The sequence below is a fragment of the Dipteris shenzhenensis genome, chromosome 15 (assembly GCF_047967505.1).
Source record: "Dipteris shenzhenensis isolate YYH24624 ecotype China chromosome 15, Dip_SZ_1.0, whole genome shotgun sequence".
NCBI lineage: Eukaryota > Viridiplantae > Streptophyta > Polypodiopsida > Gleicheniales > Dipteridaceae > Dipteris > Dipteris shenzhenensis.
This window is the reverse complement of record NC_141610.1, coordinates 54395716-54417779: the sequence shown is the minus strand read 5'-3', so window position 1 is coordinate 54417779 and position 22064 is coordinate 54395716. Positions and strand designations below refer to the sequence as shown.

Genomic DNA, 22064 nt, shown 5'->3' with positions numbered 1-22064 from the left:
TCCTCAGGGGAGACCGACAAAGACGAGGGGTCACTCTAGACATAGCCCAGAGAGTCCAGAGAGCGAGGAGACCTCGTCTCCCACCGAAACACCAGACAACTTGACAAACACAAATACGAGACATCTTTGCAGCCCACCCGAGACATCACTGTACCAGGCTTCGGTTTCATCCTAGCGCCTGGATAAATTTGATTGATATGGCCCATTCTACAACCGTAGCTGACTTTTTTTTGCCTATGATTATGATTATGATTCTGTTAGCATAGACTAGTACTCAGCAAGGGTCCTAGCGTACCCTTTTCTTCAGCCCACTAAGGCTTGTATGAGTTCGCTTTTCTGTGCACTTTGTCCCAGAAGCCTTAATCTCTCTCTCTCTCTCTCTCTCTCTCTCTCTCTCTCCACGTGCGTGTGTGCGTGTGTGTGTGTGTGTGGTTGGATAAGATCTTAATTGGCATGACATAAGACAATGTTACAAAACACCTGGGAAGAATAACTGCTCCATGTATGTAACGAGCATGGCAATGTTTTCCTAGCTGTATGATTGCACCAAAGAAAGTTCTCTTGGTATTTTCCAATATTGATATGAAAATGTTCCAAAATGCTCTATGATATATCATCAATGCAGTAATGATAAATTCAAGGCTGAAAAATTTTACCAGCTGTGATTAACTTATAAAACTATAATATTATATTTAGGTGTTAGATAAGACTATGTTCCAATAAAAATCTCTTCGATTTATCATTAAAAAGGTAATGATATATTTAAGGCTGAAATTTTTTACTAGCTGTAGGAAATTGTAAAATCATAAAACTATATCCAGGTTTTAGATAAAACTTGTCAGTCAGTAGCACTCGTAAGAAAGCAGAACACTCAGAACCATGCACGATTGAGCCAGGAATGCACTGTTTTCTAGGCTGATGTCTAGCAAAAGTTTGTTGTATTTATCTACATATATATGTAAGTCCAACACTTTCCTGTGGACTGAGTAGTTAAATACCTTCAAATCTTAGCAAGAAAATAAGTGCACCACCTATATTCAACCCCCCTTTCTGATGATTTGCAAGCACCTATATCTAGATTTCATAAGGACCCTTAGCTAGGCTTTGAGTTCAATCTTGGTGAAGCGAGAGCTAAGTAAAAAAAGAAACAACAGTACATCCAGTTTGAGGGCAGTCTGTACATGGTTCAGCTGCAACAAAGCAAATCTCTGTTTATGCTATTGAATGGATTCCAAGTCTAAAACGTCCTTAAATTGTCTAATCAAGTATACGTCAAAATGACACTTCCAAAGTCCAAAGATCGCGCTTTTTTTTTGGACAGCCCTTTGCATGTATCTCAGAATACCAAGCAAAAAACTAAGAAGATCCCTCAACTGTATACAGAGTGGACCATGTGCTTTTATTATGGTGGTAGTCATATGACACTAGAAGAAATTATGCTGAGCCAATCAAGGGTCCCCAACATCTCAGAGAAAAAGTTCTTAAAAACCCTGTCAGGGAATGATCCATACAGACTTTTTCTCCAGGCCCCCAATACACAATAACCGATCAGAATACCCCAAATATTCTAAAATAGTCACTCATTAACATTGGGGAGCATGCCAAAGAAGTATTGTGCTGTCTGAAATGCTAGGATTGAGACACTGAAGCAGATGAGATACATTAAACACAAACCACTCTAAGCATAATCATAATGCCATTAACTGCTGGTCGCCACTGATCACAAAGAAATTTTGGTGTCACTACTTCCCTTGGTAAGGGCAATCACAAGGTGATCTAGACGTTTAAAATGCAGAAAAGTTCAAATCCACAGGCAGCAGCTTGAGCTCGGTGCCCTGCAAAGACGCTTTGTAAAGGGTGACCAGAAGTAACCTACATAGATTTCCCAGAATCAGACCCATGAGCAACACTTCTATACACTGCCGAGAAATCCAGGTCACCAAATCCCAAGCTCCTAGCCTTTTTAAAAGCCTGCCAAGAAAATAACAGTTAGGTGTTTGTAAAGAGATTGTGTTATATATTCGCCGCCTTTTTCTCTTATTTCTTTCTCCTTTTATTACGCGGGAAGTGTTTGCGTGCGTGTGTGTGTGTGTGTGACTCCATTGAGACCTTATTCTCTACTCTTTCACTGGATTAGATTTTGGGCTCTATGGACCTTCTGGACTGAACATAATATGGCATACTTGCACAAACACTTCCATCAGCCCTATGAATTCTTCAGAGCTTCCTTAAGGCAATCTGTTTATGATGCCTGTTTGATTTGGGCTCTCCCCTTTTAGGAGAGTCTCTTTGTACAATATTAATCTTCTAATACAAGTCCATGGAATTACCCCCAAAAAAAAAAAAGTGTGTGTTTTTTTTTTTTTGGGGGGGGGGGGGTCGGCGGGGCAGGCGTAATATAGATGGAACACTGATCAAAAACTGTTTGCAATGGTCCATAATCATATTGACTTGAACTAAAAACCAACTGAAATATGCTACTCTTAAAAAAGATTTTGCATTTTCATGTATCTTTACAAAGGTCAGCTTCAATATACTGAGACATTCACTGCTATTGTTCAATGCAAGTTATGACAACTTTGACCCGGCCTCGGTAGAGCCCTACCAAAGATATATCACCAAAATATTCATGCCACTGTTCTAACCCAAAAAAAAAGAGCCTATTTTCTAACACTTGAGCTACTCTAGAGCTCTCCCATAGGGAGGCTAGACACCAAAGTAGAGAGTATACTGCTGCTTTGTAGACTTATACACGACCTTCAACTCCATTTCATGAGCCTAGCTCAACTCATGGCTCCGCTCTTAACTGCAGGCGTGTGGCCAATGAGGATTTACTTCACAGTAGATCAAATTTTAACTCTAGAGCTCTCATGGGGATGCCAGAAACTGAAGTAAAGAGTATACTGCTGCTTTGCAGACTTTTGCAAGGCCTTCAACTTTGTACCATGAGCCTACCTCAACTCACAACTCCAGTCTTGACATTGCATGTGGCGTCATTTGGACAGTCATGGCTTTATACAAAGTCACTGTTCTAACCCAAAAAACAAGAGCCTATTTTCTAACACTTGAGCTACTCTAGAGCTCTCTCATAGGGGGGCTAGACACCAAAGCAGAGAGTATACTGCTGCTTTGTAGACTTATGCACGACCTTCAACTCCATTTCATGAGCCTAGCTCAACTCATGGCTCCACTCTTGACACTGCAGGCGTGTGGCCAATGAGGATTTATTTCACAGTAGATCAAATTTTAACTCTAGAGCTCTCATGGGGATGCCAGAAACTGAAGTAAAGAGTATACTGCTGCTTTGCAGACTTTTGCAAGGCCTTCAACTTTGTACCATGAGCCTACCTCAACTCACGACTCCACTCTCGACATTGCATGTGGCATCATTTGGACAGTCATGGCTTTATACAAAGTCACTGTTCTAACCCAAAAAACAAGAGCCTATTTTCTAACACTTGAGCTACTCTAGAGCTCTCCCATAGGGAGGCTAGACACCAAAGTAGAGAGTATACTGCTGCTTTGTAGATTGTGCACGACCTTCAACTCCATTTCATGAGCCTAGCTCAACTCATGGCTCCGCTCTTGACACTGCAGGCGTGTGGCCAATGAGGATTTATTTCACAGTAGATCAAATTTTAACTCTAGAGCTCTCATGGGGATGCCAGAAACTGAAGTAAAGAGTATACTGCTGCTTTGCAGACTTTTGCAAGGCCTTCAACTATGTACCATGAGCCTACCTCAACTCACGACTCCACTCTCGACATTGCATGTGGCGTCATTTGGACAGTCATGGCTTTATACAAAGTCACTGTTCTAACCCAAAAAAAAAAGAGCCTATTTTCTAACACTTGAGCTACTCTAGAGCTCTCTCATAGGGAGGCTAGACACCAAAGTAGAGAGTATACTGCTGCTTTGTAGACTTATGCACGACCTTCAACTCCATTTCATGAGCCTAGCTCAACTCATGGCTCCACTCTTGACACTGCAGGCGTGTGGCCAATGAGGATTTATTTCACAGTAGATCAAATTTTAACTCTAGAGCTCTCATGGGGATGCCAGAAACTGAAGTAAAGAGTATACTGCTGCTTTGTAGACTTATGCACGACCTTCAACTCCATTTCATGAGCCTAGCTCAACTCATGGCTCCGCTCTTAACACTGCAGGTGTGTGGCCAATGAGGATTTATTTCACAGTAGATCAAATTTTAACTCTAGAGCTCTCATGGGGATGCCAGAAACTGAAGTAAAGAGTGTACTGCTGCTTTGCAGACTTTTGCAAGGCCTTCAACTTTGTACCATGAGCCTACCTCAACTCACGACTCCACTCTCGACATTTCATGTGGTGTGATTTGGACAGTCATGGCTTTATACAAAGATTCATAGGCAAAGTGCATACCACACAATATGTTTGACAGAGTCGATACTTTATAGTCTATGGGGTTGTTGGACCATGGGAGTGACTACAGCTTGGAAAAGAAGGATGTACAGAGGGATTTTGTGGTCTATAGGAAGGGGTAGAAATCAGCCTTGAGGTCGGATGAGGAGGAAAGAGGTGGCAAGTGTACACAAACAAGTGCTTAATTGATTTGAAGCGGCAAAGGGATTTTTAGGTACATTTTATAATTACAAGTATACATTTGAAGGTAAGGGGACACATTCGAACGACAGCCCTGTTTACAAGTTTACTTTTTGAAACACACCCGAAAAAAAATACTCTTTTGGTACATGTACCATAGTATATGGAACACGTCGTACTGTACCGCATGGAATTTTCCGTATGGTACACATACCAAAGAACTACCTTTGCACGGAGAAACCTGACAGCTCTCTACATTGTGATAGTAAGACATTAGGGTCGATCTCAATAAAACCACGGTTATCATCTCCAACATCAATGAGGCCTAGCTTGCATATGAGCCGTAAAATCCTAATTTTAATTCGGCACCTTTGCATAACGTTCAAGCTTACTATGACCGGCTGCTCATGTACGATCTACTAGAGGAACATGCATCGCTGATGATGCTAAAACGACAGTTTTTTGAGGAATAATTTACAGCATGTAGACACAAAATCCTTCCACTTCGATATTGTAGTCAGTACGCAAAGGTCTTTTGGGCCAGAGACATTACAAAGGATGAGATTGTCCAAGGTTGTTCTTTGTCACCAACCTTGTTTGGCCTATATATCAACAAGATTGAGTTCCTTCATCCTCACAACATTGGCTCCCTGATCCCAATTCTACTATATGCAAATGATTTGGTTTTAATCTCCTCATAAGTTGAAGGTCTCCAACAGCATTTGGCTTCACTCTAATCTTTTTGTGAGATACATGATTTGAAGGTCAACCTAGGTAAAACCAAGGTCATGATCTTGAATACATCTTGGGTAACCGCACATTGAGAGTAGCTTACCTTCGAGACAGGGCAGCAATGGATATTGCATTCTATATATATATATATATATATATAGGGGTCCTCTTCTCTCAAGCCCGATCTTCACAATGTGACCAATCATGTCAGCTTCGTTTGAGCAGAGGATATGCCGCACTTGCGACCGAAGGATATGCCGCACTTGCGACTCTCAACCTTCAAGCTTCCACTCGCATTTCCCAGCCCCAGGACCAAATTTTAATTCACTTGTATGGCAGTCCCTTTTGGGGAAGAGATCTATCGGAGACTAATTAGTCCTGCATAGAGAGACTACAAGTTTTGCTTCTCGCTCGGATAATCCGTAGTAGAGTTTGGGTATCTTCCAGGTCAGAGACGCATGGCCATTTTCCTCCTTGAGGCCCAAAGACAAATCAGCTCATGTGACTGCCGAGAAGAGCACAAGAGGAACCATCAAAGCCTAACTTAGAGGATTATCACAGACTTTCTCTAGTGACCCGAGCTTGTTACGCTCTAGTTAGAATGTAGCATGACCTCAGATAGGCCGATGATGGAAAGCCCTTCGAGAGACTAATGGTAATGTATATGAATGGAAATAGTCAATTGTTTTGATAGTCAAGGACTTAGCTATTGAGGTCTTTGATGATTGGGGTTCGAGATGACTAGAAGGCTCTGAGGTGTCCATGCACATTGGTTTGGTTAGTTGATTGACTATGCACTTGAAGGTGCATGCCTAGGGTCAAGAGTTATGTTAGTTAAGTTAGTTGAAGACCCAAAGGGCATAATTGATTAAATGAATGGGGAGGATGGCTAAGGCCTCGCGAGTAGCTAAATATAGCAAGGAGTTTTCTAGGGAATTGGGGGCATGAGCTAGCACATTGCAAATCAATGCATGGTGTTTTGTGAATTGTATACTCAAAGCTAGGTGTTTTAAGGCAGCAAAGGTGTTTGAGGCTTATGCGTTTGGTTGGCTAGCGAATCTTGCTTGAACACTTATGAGGTTTATGAAGAGAGAATGGATTGGAGTTTTATATTTGGTATCAGAGTGAAGGTGAGACACTTAATTTATAGTGAACATTCCTTAGGGAATGGAGGGGTTCCCCTATTTTTAAAGAGACTACAGCAGGATTGAGGTGGAATTTTCAGCCTCAATCTTGGTTTCTTTCCAGCTCATTCTGAGCTGTTTTTTTCTCCTCATGCCTAGCATGATGTATTTTCACTTCGAGCTCGCTCCCGTGGGTTTCTTTCACACTTAATAGAGTCTTTTTCATGGAAAAAAAATTTATAGTGAATTGTGGCATTTTCAGTTTTGGCAGTTTGCACTAATTTCTCTACCGAGACACACGGGACCCCTTGACTGACGCCAGCGTCCCATCACCAGCTATACACCAGCTAGGGCAACATGCCATACGGAGGATTCCGCTCCACCCCAATGTTTTTTTTTTTCTTTTCATTGTCATACCCAGATGTATTTGATTATGTATGATCAGACTTAAGATTCATCACGGGTGATGATGCTCGTTTTAGTAGCTCCACCCTTACTGCGATTTGTATCAGGTTTTCTTTCAGTCTCATAGACCCATCGGTCTTCCGAAGACTCTAATAAAATTTCTTTCTTTTTAGTATAGGCAAAAACAGATCCGTGTTTAGTTCTAGCAAAGTGTTTTCTTCCCCCTAAAGAAAAAAACCAAACCAACACAAGAAAATGTCAAAGTCCATTTCCGCAGATCACAGACTGTCCAGACTGCCGACCTACTGGCAGTCCTCCCTGGCCCATGTATATGTGCAGCCTGCTGGCTCCTGCTCCAGCTCTGCTGTACCCGATGTGCACATCTGCCCACTGTAGTTTCTCTCTTCCAGGCCTTGCAGAAGTTCTGCTGTACTTGCTGCTGCATTATTGTTACCTGCTCTGGCCTCTGCACCTGCTGGTACACCTCCGTGTGCCGTCTGTATAAATATGCTCTTTTCCAAAGCTCCATTGCCAGCCCTAAATCCTGGACTACGTAGCAGCCCACACAGCAGCCTACAGTGCTATCCATCTGGCTGTCCAGTGGATTTTTCCCTCCTCCTAGATTTGCCCATGTGGCATCCAGACCTGATGCACACACAGCAGACTCTCATGCCCCCCATTACTATTACCATGTCCTTGTGCTCTGCTCATATGGGGGTTTACAACTGGGACAATGGACCCTATTTGACCATTCAGTACACCTGAGTATCTCCAACACAGACACATGCTACCAAACTGGCTTTCTATGGAGAGCATTTCCTCCATCTGACCAAGGATGGTCTCCTTGAGTGGCCGCGGTGAGGCTAAGAGGAAATACATGACGATGAATCTTTGATGCCCGTGTGACTAGTCAAAATGCTTGGAATAACATCAGCAAGCCTTCGAACAAATTTGGCTCCTGTTTTCTGCTGAAAAATAGCCCTTTAGAAATACTTCAGCATAGAGGATTGCTTTACAAGCTTCTAACAACTTTGGCTACTGTTTTCTGCTGAAAAATCGCACCTTCAAAATGCTTTAGTGCAAAGCTTTGCTTTGTAAGCTTGTGGTCAGAGGACTTATTTTGACTCCATCTTCTAGCGGTGATTGGATGGACGGCACTCGGTGGATTTTTCTTCTATAGACATCACGATGCCACCTTCACCTCTTATGGCTGCTATCATTAGAGCTTGGGAGAGTTTCAAGAATTCATTATGGAGGTTTTCCCAGTTTTCGGAGGAGAAACGAAAGCTAGGCTCCAATTGAGTAGAAACTGGCTTGCAATCCTCGAACTAGAAGTGATCAAGGAGCTGTCCAATATACTTGTCATTATACCCCCTTCAACATATGCAAACTGTATGCCCAAATAATAGTGCAACCGGCCCATATCTATCATGGCAAAAGACTGCTGTAAATCAACCTTGAAATCTGCTGTATCCATATCCGGCCCAATGATAAGCATGTCATCCACATATAAAATCAGAATTAAAAATTCTGCTCCACTCTTTGGAACATAAAGAGTGGCCTCGGTTGGGCTGTTCTAAAAGCCACGAGCTGTCAAAAATGCATGTGTCTTCGCATACCATGCCCGGGGTGCCCACTTCAATCCATAGAGGGATTTTCTAAGCTAGCAAACCATATTTTCAAAACCCAATTGTTCAAAACCAAGTGGCTGCGTGACATAGACCTCTTCCGGAAGATCACCATTAAGGAAGGCGGCCTTTATGTCCAGCTGATGAACCTCCCAATGCCGATTAGATGCCATAGCAATAACACACTTGATAGTAGTGATGTGTGATATGCGAGCAAAGGTCTCCTCAAGCATAGCCCTTTGCAACCAAGCGGGCTTTGAGGCAATCAACACTGCCATTAGCTTTCCTTTTCACCTTGTAGACCCACTTTGTGTTTATGGTGCAGCACATGACCAATTCTGTGACAAGTATAGAAGAAAGCAATGATGTGTTGCATGAATGGATTCAAGCTCAGCCTTCATGGCATACATCCATTCCTTGCTGTCAAAGGCATCCTTGTGACATAGAGGTTCCTCATTGCAAGCAATAGCAACCAAGGCTACAGCCAAATAGTTGCCATGCATTTGTTTATGCACACCTCTAGTGCAGGCTGGAAAAGGTTCAGCTTGTTTGATGTCCCTGAGTGTGTCCAAAAGCCATCTCAGGACTGATTTTTGCTGTCTAATGACAGCACTCTCCTGTGCAACTGCCTACTCAATAGCATGGTCATCAACTGAAGGCAAATCAAGCTGAGCAAGAGCTACTGGTGGAGGATGTGCAGTGCTAGAAGTGTATGGCACAACACAACACTCTGCACTAGCTGCTGTGAATCTGTGGGCAACTCAAAGAGAGGCAAAAGACATATGAGGCGTCAATAGTAGACTGTGGCTGATACAACCTGTATCCCTTGCTCTCTGCGCTATAACCAATGAATATGCATTTTACAGCTTTGTCTTCAAGCTTATGCCTCGGCTAAGATGGCACATGACCATAAGCCAATGACCCAAACACCCGCATATGAGAAATTTCAGGTTTGCGGCTGTGGCATGCCTTTTAAGGTGTGATAGTCTTCAATGCCTTTGTGGGTACGAGCACATAGTTGGAGCACATGACAGCATCCAACCAAAACTTATTTGGCAAAGACTTCCCTTTGAGCATGCACCAGCTCATTTCCATCTCTGACCGATTTTTCCTCTCTACTAGCCCATCCTACTGCAGAGTATAAGGCACAAGACATTGATGAATAATACCCCGAGTTGCCAAAAAATCAGAGATATCACGGGATATGTACCCCCCCCCTCCCTGTCAGTGCGTAGAGTAAGAAGCTTGTCCCGGATTCATTTTCAGCCATGGCAAGCCAATGTCTGAAGCATAAGAACACATCAAATTTGGCCTTCATGCCATATATCCAAGTGAATCTTGTGTAGTCATCTCCAAAGGTACAAAAGTAAAGGTAGCCCCCAAGAGATGCTGTCCGCATCAGCCCGCACACATCACTATGCACAAGGTGAACCTTCCTAGATGCACCAATTGTCCCATCCTTTGGAAATGAGAAACGGTGCATTTTGCCCAACAAGCATCCCTCACACACATGTTTAACCAGTGCATGCATGGGTGGGAGAGCAACCACCATGTCCTGTGAATGCATTTTAACCAAGATTTTGTAGTTGAGGTGACCCAACCTCGCATGGCATAAGTGGGAATCTGCCCATTTTGGCTGGCCCCACCCTTTAGCTTTCATTGTATATGGTTTTTTTAAGTCTCATAAACCCTTTAGTCTTTTGTAGACATTAATAAACCTTCTTTCTCATTACATTTGTAACCTTCATTTATTAATGCATGCTACGAATCACATAGTATCTATGTCTTCCATTGTATATTCATATTCATGATGGGGGAAGCCCCCTATCAACCCCTCTATTGGCTATTTGTTTATGTTCATTTGCGTAGCGATTAGTATCGTCAAGTTTGTGTTTGTCTAAATTATGGTTTGAGTGATGACATCAACATAGAGATTTTATACCATCCATCAATCATTCAAACATTAATCTCTATGTGTATATTCAAGTTTGAGAAGTTGCCTTAGGGACTATACAATTTTCCATATAGATGGGTTGGGGAACTTGCAACATATAAGAGAAGATATGGGTACACTTTTCAGGCCAAAATATAGATGTTAGGCTGGATGATGAGAACTAGATTTGCTCAGTGTGGAGAGATTGTGTGAAAATGTCCATCAATTGAATCTGGAAATCTTGATGAGAACTGAACAAAGCTGCAACAAGTCACAATTTCAAACCTTACACTATTGGACAATAAATGACCCGATTTGAACCAGCTAAGATAGAACCATTGCTCAATATTCCTTGAAAGTGTGGTTCTCGTCTCCCTCAAGTGCGCACATACTTTCAAACCCAGATCTGAACCACGTATTTTGGATGCAATCCCAAGGTATGTACAAAGCAATCCCAAGGTATCAACAGGAGAAGCAGACGATTGAGACATTTGTGGAAGCCCGATCATGCCCTGAATTTGAGTGTCTCGCACCAATTAAGCCATGATTGGAGTAATCCCATTTATGTCACAGTTCCATTCATTCACTAGTACATAGGCCAGTTCCATTCATTCACTAGTACATAGGCCCAATGGATTACCTGAGCAAGCCAGCACAGATCATTAGATCAAAGTGTGTTGGAGCATTAATTTGGGATATAAGATACCTCTGATTCTAAGTGGTGGAGAAATTCCCCTTGAATGCATCTTCGTGCATTTGATGAAAGACTTGTATAATGGAATGCCAATTGTAAGGAGCATTGCCATCGAAGCACGGAGAAGACGACCAAAGATGCAAAACACTGTCTCTAGATTTACTATTCAAGTTGTAGACGTCATATAAAATCACATCCAACTTGGAGACTCCAACTAGGACTAAGTTGTGGCCAGGGAGTAGCAAGTAATACTCCGTAGACTAAGATTGAAAGGGAAAAACCACTACCAACATATTATCCAATACACTGAAGATCCAAAGCAGGTGGGGCCAAACCCAAGGGGCCAAAGACGATGAAAAGTCTCATGAATCTTATACCAGAAAAGAAAATGAAGTCCGATCATCAAGGAAAAATATGACAAATGTTTGTGGAAAATCCCAAGAGAAAAAGCAAATCAGGAAGAACCAAGAAAATAGTAAGCATCCTAAAGAAATCAAGTAGGAAATGAGTCGCAACAAAGAATCTCGTATGCCCATTAGCAAGGTTAGTTTAGGTCACATACCTAATAATTAGGTTCTTTATGGATGTTATGTACTTTAGAAATGTTTGGTGTTTGGGGGACAGGGGCGTGGGGGGGGGACTTACCTCAAACCCAACCATACTATCTGACATCCTCAAATTTTACATTTAATTATATTAGACGTTTGTATAAAAGTGGTTCTAACATTTTAGAACTTTAGGTACTCAAACCAACATTACTAGCGTTTTGTATCTTACCACCATGGCCCTTAGCTTGCAAAGTTGGTTTTCTTGCATAAAGTATGAACAAATTCCTTTTGGTCATAGAAACTTGTTCAAAATAAAGCTGGGTGGAGATGGACCAATTTTGATCTAGATTGAATTTTTGCTTCTTATCATGACTTTGTATGGGGTTCAAAAGTTTGCTGGTGTTCCAGCTTTTATCAACATAAGTGACTTGTTAGATTCATCATTGCATAAATGTTTTGAATCTTGATGTGTGTGTGTGTGTGTGTGTGTACATCACACACGCGCGCGCATGACAAGTGTGTGTGTGCATGCCTGTGCATAATTAACAAACATATACAGATGCTTACTTACATATACGTATGTGTATATGTATATGTATGTACAAACTCATAAATACACATGTAGATACATATACTCTATATAAATGTATGCATGTATATATTATACATAGAAAATAGCCTTAAATTACAGTCAAAATGCACCGTTTTTCATGTGTTACCTCATTAGAAGCCGCTGCAACAGGCATTGAAACAGAAACCTCATCACCCAAAGCAAGGGCGAGTCGCATGTCCTTTTGCTGATGTTTCAAAGGAAAAGCAGGGCTAAATTGGCCTTTCATCATAGAGGAGCCCTTCATTTTGAACATGGGATTTGCAATAGCACCAAGTTCCTGTACATTTCCAGAAAACACATGTAGTTTCTTGAGATGAAATCTCCTTAACATCATGATGTCAATCCACACTCGTGGAAAAGTAGAGTACCAGTATATCTAGAAGTGATTGCTGGCTCAACCCACTTTTGTCAGCTAAGACAAGCCCCTCTGAGAATGCGTTCATCACACTGTGACAAAAAAATAGGTGAACAAAAAAATTAGAGTTCGCTCATGTGCTTTCTGACCTATCAGATTACATAGCAATATGATTTCATACGTGAGAGAAGCAATTAAGATACACATACTACATAACAAGCACTACATATTTTCAAAAGTATGAAGGCAGTTCTACTAATCACCTCCCCATAATCATGTTGACCACCAGTTTATATTTGGCTCCATTTCCAATGTCTCCAAGAAAAAACGACTGCTTTCCCATTACTTTAAAAGCAGGTGCAATCTCCTCATAGAGAGACTGAAAACATTCACAGTTCCACAAAATGAGTGCAACAGTGGCAATCTCAAGTCTACCCTCGAACTCAACATCACAAAATAGGAGGCATTTTATAGGCTGGGAAAGCCTCATCTTCTTCACGCATGCGTGCGCGCATGCACGCATACACACACACACACTTCCATTTTAACCTCCCTCTTATTTACCGCCCTCTCATTTACACACAACACACACACACACATTTCCTGGACACACCAACACTTATATGATTCACACACACAAACACACACACACACACACACACACACACACTTTTCATATCTATGACCTATACACACACTCTCGCTCTCTCTCACACACAAAAAATTTACATGCATAACAAGGACCAGATGATATGACCTCCCTTCTCATACCTAGATGTAGGTGTATGTGACCTCCATAAAATGTCATATCTTTGTAAGCATATATTAGTCCCAGAGTCATGGATTAAAGGTTTAATGGAAGCGACCAAGACAAGAAGAACCCAAATCGAAGGATATTCAAATTAAAATATAGTGAAATAAAAAGGAATAAACAAGTAAATTACATGAGGATACTAAATCTGAAATCCTAGGAATGAAAGCAAATCAAATAACTTTCCCCTTTGTTCCACACGAAATTTTTCTCTCATTGAGCTCCTCTTAGGACATCTGCATTATCTTTTAATAGATGTGATTTCCAGCCAAACTCCCCGCCCGACAAAGTCTTCCACCTAGATCGGTATGTAGATGCCTCTTATGACCGGCCGAGCCCCGCCTTCACCTCACAAAGTGAAGTAAAATAACATAAAAAGTAGTGTTATTATGTATACCAAAAGCTCCCACTTATTCTAGACATCTCAAGTCATTTCACCAAGATGGACTAGAATCAAGCTCAGCATGGTCTTCTTTTCCCACTGATTCTTCCAAACTCTGTTCCCTTGGCTATGGTTTCGCTATAGGGACATAGAGAATCTCATTAATTCATTTATGTGTATCACTCGTCACTATCCATACACAAGCTGCTACTTAGATTATGAAAGGATCTCAAGTCTTGTGCACTTCAAGTATTTCAGGTCCACGAACGAGAGGCTAGCACTGAGCAAAGCAGATCACGTCCTTAATACTGTTTAATACAATTGTTGAAAAGATACGCACTTCATCTATTCGCACAATAATTGAGAAGGAAGAGATAGGTAGGCAAATGCATACTAAGAATAGGAGTAAATAGAATGAAACAGTTGCTACAAGTCGCACACAATTTAAGTGAAGGCCTTCATCTCTGAACGGCTTTGTCTCATTCTGAAATGAGCTTTAAAAATTAAACAAGACGCATGCAGTCTTAGTTTTATGAGAGTCTGCTCGTGATACTTCAAACCATGAAGACTTCACGCACAGCTTGAACTACTTGTTATGACATCCCCAACTGATGCTACAAATGCCCACAAAAAGTACATGCACAGAAGACTTGTCCACCAAATTAATTCTGCATACAACAAAAAGGATCTTTCCAAGCCATATATAATACCAGGTAGACATTAATATAAGCGATCCGGACATGAGCGAGCAAGCCTAATAACAAAGACAGAGGAAAATTTGTCAAACATTGTACCTCATCTCCTGCTGCAAGAATGATAAGTGTACCATCCTCAGCAGGTTTCTTACTACCTGAGACAGGAGCCTCCAGGAAGCGTCCCCCTTTTTCTATTATAGCCTGCAACATTGGAGACGATATTAAGTCCCTTATGTTGCTATTATCCAACTTACAAGCACAGGTGGGGAAAAAAGGCGCCATAAGGAATTTTAACAAGAAGGCAGTGATCTACTGATTCAACTTTGATTTTTTTGAAAGAAAGCAGAGGATCGTGTTCATAATACACTTTTGATTTTCTATGTATGGAAAAACTCCTCACAAAAGCTTCACTCAGTACAACACATGGACTCATGCAAACATGCCTGAGCTAGAGGTAGTATATGATAAAAAAGTATAGCAGGAAGGTGACAGCTGCACATGCATCAACAAGCAATCACACAGACAGGAAAACAGAAAGGTTTCCCCTATGCAGCAATACAAAATATCAATGTATTAATTGTTGGATTTAGCTCGAAGTTTTTTTCAATCTAATGTTTAAGAATGTAAACTTTAAAGTATTCACAATACTAACTAGGGCAGATACACATGTGCCCGCGCACGTGAGAGAGACAAAGAAAAAAAGAAAGAAAGAAATATTAATGTCTTCAAAGGTCTCACGGGCCTATGAGACAAAGTACAATCAAAATAGTATCTAATACAAGCCACCATGGGATGATGAGAGAGAAAGAAAGAAATTAAAAAAGAAAGAAAGTTTATTAAAAGTCTTTGTAAGACTGAAGGGTCTATGAGACTATAAAACCAGCTACAATGAGCTGAATGTGTGGAGCCTCTAAGCAAGCATCTACACCCAAGACAAGTGCAGCATAAACATACAAACACTTGTACAAAACAATGCATGAGCCCATGGAGAGGATGGAAGCTGTGGTGTGGCATCACTGCAGTGGGCTGCTCAATGCTGGTGGAGAAGTCAAGCCCACATGAAGGCCCCAATGATGTACGGGGCTGCGATGGCATAAAACCCATGATAGAGCGCTAGCAACGGTCAGTATATGGGGAACCCATCAGCCGGGCCTCTAGTCTGGTGAACATGGAAGGAAGATCCCTGAGTTGGATATGTGCAATGACACGCTGACGGGTTTGTCATATCACTAGCATTGAGCCTAGGCTACGGTGTCCCCCTGGGCCTTCTAGTCTGTGTATCTGGCTGGAAAAACTCAGTAATCACACTCTAAGTCAAAATCTGGCTAAGCACCCTGATCTCGTATATGTGCCTTGAGTAGGTCTTTGTGTCATATGGCCTCATGAATGAAGTCACAAAACATCTCTAATATGGGTAAGACGAGATATAGACGGGTCCAAATCCATCCCTGAAAATATAATGGTAGCAACCTCGGATCTCAAGGTACACAAGGCATCTAAAAGCAAAGTGCTCCTCTGACTCAATCTCCTATAGGTCACATAAAGTGCAGATGCAGCCCTCTCTAGGTATGCCCTTAGCCCGCCCACTCTCAATGCATTGTTGGTGTGATGAAATACGGAACTGCCAGATCAATATCCTCAAAAGAGTAGGGGGGTGGATCCCTGAGTAGCCTAGCGGGTCGATGAAACCCTCATCTGATATCTATATCTAGGGTTCATATGGATAGATTATCCCCCTTTCAGTCGAGCCTTGAGGTCCCCTGTGTTCTCGCTTACCATGAGGTTAACCAATTTATTCTGGAGAATTTCTTATAGCTACACACATTCAAGACTTGGTTGGGCTCTGTGAGCTCATAGCTTCTACGGAGATCATTGCTTACTTTCAAACCATTTGCACATACGTGCATACCAACACCTCTAATTGCCCTTAGCTACTAAAGTCATGGATGAAGATAAAGCCATCCATGGTAACCTGTGTCGGCCTGAAAGAAAGAAAGTTTATTGATGTCTACAAAAGACCAAAGGGTCTATGAGACTTTTAACAAATAGGTACAATGAAAGCTAAGGGGTGAGGCTGCTAAAAATCACATCCATACCCCAAGGCTGGTATCTAAAACAAGAAAATAAATACATTGTAATGTCGCTACAAGACAGAAAACCCAAAAAGTAGAGGGTAACAATGGGAGGCCACTAGTCGGATGTCACGAGGGCGTAATTTATGGTGCATGCATGTTGGCTTACATGTGGACAGGACCTTAAACAAGGAGCGAGGTCAAGGGTTGCTTGATGTGCTAGAGCCTAGAACCCCTAGCAAATTATGCCTTGGGGGTGAATTTGGGGCCTAAGAGGGGGCCAAAGAACCTTAGAGTTAAGGTTGGCCATTGGTGGGCTTTTAAAAAGGCCCCACTAGAGGGGGCCTAGGGGCAAATAAATCCCTTAGGGGCAACCCAAGGCATGGGCTGCCACGTGACAAGCCCATGCAGCCCCCTTTTGGAAAGGAAGGCCTTAGGAAAAAGATTGGATGGGAAAGGATGGCGCGGGGGCAGAATCACGGAAGGAGGATGGACTACGTGCAAGCACAAGCTCACAGGAGGACTTCCCGTATGGAAAACGAGGGCTCGGGTTGCAGTCTTGTAAACGAGCTGGTTTGATGGTGACCGTGCGGAGGAAAGCCAACGGGCGTACGGAGGAGTGGTGAGCTTGTGGAGGGGCTGGATCACACACGGGAGCAAAGGGTAGGCTGGCTGTGTGTACAGCTGTACAGTCGTATGGGGCTGAACATGTGGGCTTACAATGTGTGTATGGACTGTTTTGGAAGCTGGTACGGCTACAGTACGTACGGATTAGTACGGGCTCTTAATTGCTTGTGCGGACTGCTCACATGCTGAGTACGGGAATATGCACAGGCTGTTGCGTTACTTGTACGGTCAGCTTTTTGGGAAACATTGTACAGACAGCAGCTTGTATGCCAGCGTTCAAGTGACAGCTCGTTTCAGGAGTGCTTGGGCTCGTGGAAGAGTCCACTCTTTCTTCTCTTGGGCTGGATAAGATTGCCATGTTCCTTCTCTAAGAGTTGCTCTCAGTTGTGAGCCAAAATGGAGAGCCATTGCATGCATGGGGAATACCTTCCGTGAGAGATGTTGACTCTCAAGATTGCAGGATGGTCATGTAAGTTCTTTTTTTTCATTTCTTTGAGGCACATCAGTGGTCCATGCTTGGAATGGGAAGTATCCTTTACTCTATTGTTTGTGCTTTGTCTCATATGCCAGCAAGGCCTCCCGAAGAGCTTAGTACAACTTTCTTTCTTTCTTTCTCTCCCCTTCCGAGTATTGAGTCCAACTCAGATTAGAGACTAAGCATCACCCATCCAAGTGAGGCAAGTATCGCCACCTGATCTGCCAAAAGAAGCTAGCTTTCATTCACCAAAACTAGGTGTTAATAAACATCTTGTTTAGTAAGAACTTTAAGGACTTCTAGCAGACGTTTCTAGAGCGACAGGCCCGCCTCTTCTCTCACATAAACCACACTCCCGGCACTCTTATGCACACACAGTACCAAGGTTAAAAACAAACATGATTGCAGAATGAAGTAGAGAGTTGAGTAGTTCAAAATCCATTAGCGGCCAGATAATAGGATAAGTTAGAGCTGAGGATCACCTACATACAACCAATTGTATAACTATGTTTTATGGAATCAAAATGCTCCATAGGAATTCTGAAAGATCATTAGTGTTCTTTTTTCTGGTGTTGCAGTCCTAATATCAAGAATGTTTACTGGGATTTTCCATAGTTCTAAATTACGAATTATCTTGCGTCAATAATATCAGGTAGATACATGCTTGAGCTGCAAACGAGAGTATCAATGTCCATCAGATGTGTCATGTGATATCATAAACTGTGTCACAATAGCAAGAACAAGACCTTACTGATAGTACAAGAGGTTTTGGAATCCACAGTAGACATATCTACATATGCCTTGCCTGGTCCCATCGATTCTAGAACCCCATCCTTCTCAAAGACAACCTGTGCACAACAAACAGCAAAGAGAAAACATTTTACTGTAAGCTCATTTTACAACACTATCAGCCTGCAACCAAGTAGCTATCCTGAAAAGAAAAACTCACAGAGAGAGCAACAGCTGGATCAGCAAGCATTGCAATAGTGATATTGCATTTTCTCACAACATTTGCCGGGCTTGTTTCAAGAGTGGCACCATCTTTCACTAGCTCCTCACTCTGAAAAAATCACAAAGACTAGGAACTTTAATAGTGTATTGTTCATGTCGTAAAAGAAATAGACCTTTTTGAAAGGCTGTCTCAACATGAACAACTTTTCCGAAATGTTCTTTCCCCAAGACACCAATTCTCTTCAATGCTATGGTTTAATCGCACGACCTCCTCCCACTTTCCTTATTGCTACGCAGTTGTTGTCATTGCCCCCTTTTCCAACCTCCTTTACAGTTTCATGAAAACCGTTTCTTTTATAGATTGCACAGCAAAATCCTATCCCACGAAATTGACGGCAGAAAATAGACATTAACTTCATGATCTAATACACAAAAGGTCGGGACATTACCATAGTACTTGCAAACTCTGCTTAGACCAAAAAAGTATATGGCAGCTTTCATGTACATAAACCTGCCCTTTAACTATATGTAGCAAGACTAGTCTACTTTATTAGGAAAATGTACATGCAAACACGAGAGGCTAGAGAGAAAGAAAGAAAGAAAGTCGATTAACGTCTTCGACAGACTGCAGGATCTATGAGACTAAAGAAAAACCATATACAATAAAAGCTAGGGGGTGGGGCCACTACAGACACACAAGGCTGATGTCTAAGATGAGAATATCAATAGAGGGATAAACCGTGCTATCTGTACAGGAAAGTACAAAAATGATGTCCGTATGAGAACCAAAACCCCCAAAAAGGAAGGGGAGAAGATCCTTGTCTGTGGGCTAGTCAGTCAATTGACCATATGAGTGAGTCGTGACGAATCCTATGCATGTTGTCTGGGGGACCAACTCCGACAGTCGGCTGAGAGTATAAGAGGTGATATCGGCCAATAGTCGCTCTATCATCGTATCTCTCGTTTCATCGCGATAGGCTTACTCCCGTGTATATCTGCACGCTGATGGCAGTGGACACTTTGGGATTCGGCGAGCCTTAGTGTAGAAGACAATATCTCGTCCTGTGTATGACTCCAATGCTCCACTGAATCTCGGTTCTCATAGACCCTACCTCTCTAGGCGTGTCCATCTAGGGCCAGTCAAGGTTGTTCCTCCCATATCAAAGCCAACTTTCCCTCCTTACAAGTGGCATCCCGTTGCTGTAAGAGAATCTGTCTCTCCTCTAACTACAAGGGAGTCAAATCCTAATCCATATGAACCTGTAGGTGATCCCGAAGAGTTGCACTCTTGCACAGTGCCACAAGCCAAGCCTAGGTATCTCACTGCGGGCTGGTCTTTGATGTGGTCACGTCATATGCACAAAGCCTTCTCAATCCCATGCTCTTGCACCCCCAAGATGGAGGTCAGAAAAGTAAACACCAGGCCTTCTCAATCCCATGCTCTTGTACCCCCAAGATGGAGGTCACAAAAGTCATAGCATCTATCACAGTGGAGGGTATACAGGGAATCCCATGGACTCTAATGTTGGAGAGTCTTACTAGCTCTCTATTGCTGCTTCCTCATTCTCTTCATTCAAGCTACAACTACTTCTGAAGACTAAAGTATTTTATTTAGTCTCTCTAAGACAAGCAATTCTTTGCAAAAATCAGGAGGCTGCAACATGGACGGAAAACTACACAAAGTAAAATTTGCATGTCTGCTAATACCACGGGAACATATCTCATTTGAAAGCAAGCACGCATTGAATAAAAAGGGTCATATAAATTAAGGTTCCAGAGCTACAGCAAGAAATACTACTCAGGCTATGCACAAAAAGGATAAAGATGGAATCACAAAATTAGTGTGCGGTAGTAGCAACGTCATTTTCCCGGGGGCTTTCGATGCCTATGTATAAATTTTTGGTCGAAGTCTATTTTTGGTCTCAGTGGACGGTTGTCCCATTTAAACATGTACGAAAACTCAGGTAGACAACCTTGCCCCCTTAGCTCAGGCACTCTTGTCGTCCTGTGCCCGAACCGTAAAAGGCCACTCCTTGCAGACACTCAACATAATTTAGAAACTGCACTGGATTAGCAGTCCTTTGAGCGGGATGAAGATTCCAACAGATATGCAAAGTTTTCACACGATCTGGAATTGCAGATCAGAGGAGCTTGCGCATAAATCCAATACCAAGCACATACAAAACTTTTCTATGTGTGCCGATATCAATGGTTTCCTTGCTCCTTTATGCACAGCAACGGGCCGCTTGATAGAGAGGCAATTCAACAGGGGACAATCCAAATTGGTGTATATTGGCCCCTGACTATTTCAGACATAGCTGTAAGGCGTTTAATCCGTCCAGCTCATTTCAATGAGCTCGGCAGAAAAGCCACGCATGGTTTCATTTCCAAACGACGGAAAAACAGCGAAGGAGCTGTTGTAGAATACCTTGGAAACGGTCCTGTTCCAGACGGTAACTTTGAAGCCGTTCTTGAGGAGATTCCGGGCCATGGGAGCGCCCATGATTCCCAAGCCCAAGAAGCCAATCTCCATCGCGACTCGAGAGCGTCCGAAGCGTGGATCGACGGCACCGCAAATGTAATTGCGAGCTCCCTCAATCTGCGGAAGAGGCAACCAATCAACAATAATGTTAGAAAGAACTATATATTTTGCTTCACCTTGGGGAATTGACAAAGTGAGAATTTTAGGAGCAATGAGTGGCGTTTAGGGGACCCCCCTCCCACCATGGGCACCCCCCACTAATCATAGACGGCCAAAAATGGCATTAGTCTCTAAGTAACTGGGAAATAATGGCACGACACTTACTTCACTATTATTGCTTTTTCCCAAATTTATACTTAGACCTACATAACATATCAAGATTTTTGGGTATTGTGGTGTCGCCAGGCCTAGGAGAGGCTTGAACTCACGCACTTCAAAACACACACACACACACTCACTCACCTTAACCATCCCATTGGCAACAACATAAAATATCACACTCTTTGAAACTTCTCAAAGTGAAACCAAATCAAAACTCAAAAGATAGCATGCACTTACATTGTTAATAAATCAATATCTTAGAATAGTATTTCAATGTTAAAGTTTAATAAAATCCTTAAGAAATGCTCGCTCATCGCCATTTTGTTAAGTGCAATACCTTGGATTGTCTTTCTAATGAGTGATTTTCATCGAGTGATAACTCCATTTTGTCAAGTAATAACTCCTTTCCAATAACACGGGATAAAACATAAGTTATAACCTTCTCATCACCAATCCCTTGCATTGCCTTCTAACGAGTGATTTTTATATGATTCGAAATGGACTTAATATGTACATCAACCTTCCTCTCTTTTACTTTGTAGGACATATTTGCATCATTTTGACTACAAGATGAAGTTTTGGTCTAATAATTTTCAAATTGGAACTTTTCTAAATGCCGGGCTAGACTAAATTGCCTT

The 22064-nt window shown here is 42.1% G+C and overlaps 1 protein-coding gene across 2 annotated transcripts; it reads right to left on the bottom strand.

The window, feature by feature from the left end:
- Nucleotides 1-1358: 1358 nt before the first annotated feature.
- On the bottom strand, nucleotides 1359-21430 carry GLYR1 (glyoxylate reductase 1). Of its 2 annotated transcripts, XM_087386158.1 has the most exons (9): nucleotides 21348-21430; nucleotides 21052-21222; nucleotides 18622-18732; nucleotides 18419-18520; nucleotides 14598-14699; nucleotides 12874-12989; nucleotides 12624-12702; nucleotides 12362-12532; nucleotides 1359-1971 (listed from the first exon to the last, which is right to left on the bottom strand). In XM_087386158.1, exons 1-9 carry the CDS (start codon nucleotides 21348-21350, stop codon nucleotides 1873-1875), a joined length of 954 nt encoding a protein of 317 aa, XP_087242284.1. In that variant the 5' UTR covers nucleotides 21351-21430; the 3' UTR covers nucleotides 1359-1872. The 2 variants fall into 2 exon arrangements, with proteins under 2 accessions (XP_087242284.1, XP_087242285.1); XM_087386159.1 differs by lacking the exon at nucleotides 21348-21430 and having other exon boundaries at nucleotides 21052-21303.
- Between the last annotated feature and the right edge of the window lie 634 nt (nucleotides 21431-22064).

What these genes read in the sequence shown, in the direction of transcription:
- GLYR1 (XM_087386158.1), bottom strand. An exon ending in GGAACAGGACCGTTTCCAAG is followed by an intron (nt 18,733 to 21,051) that starts GTATTCTACAAC and finishes TGATTTTTTCAG; the next exon opens with AGTGAGGAGCTAGTGAAAGA. An exon ending in TTCTTGCAGCAGGAGATGAG is followed by an intron (nt 12,990 to 14,597) that starts GTACAATGTTTG and finishes GAATGTTTTCAG; the next exon opens with TCTCTCTATGAGGAGATTGC.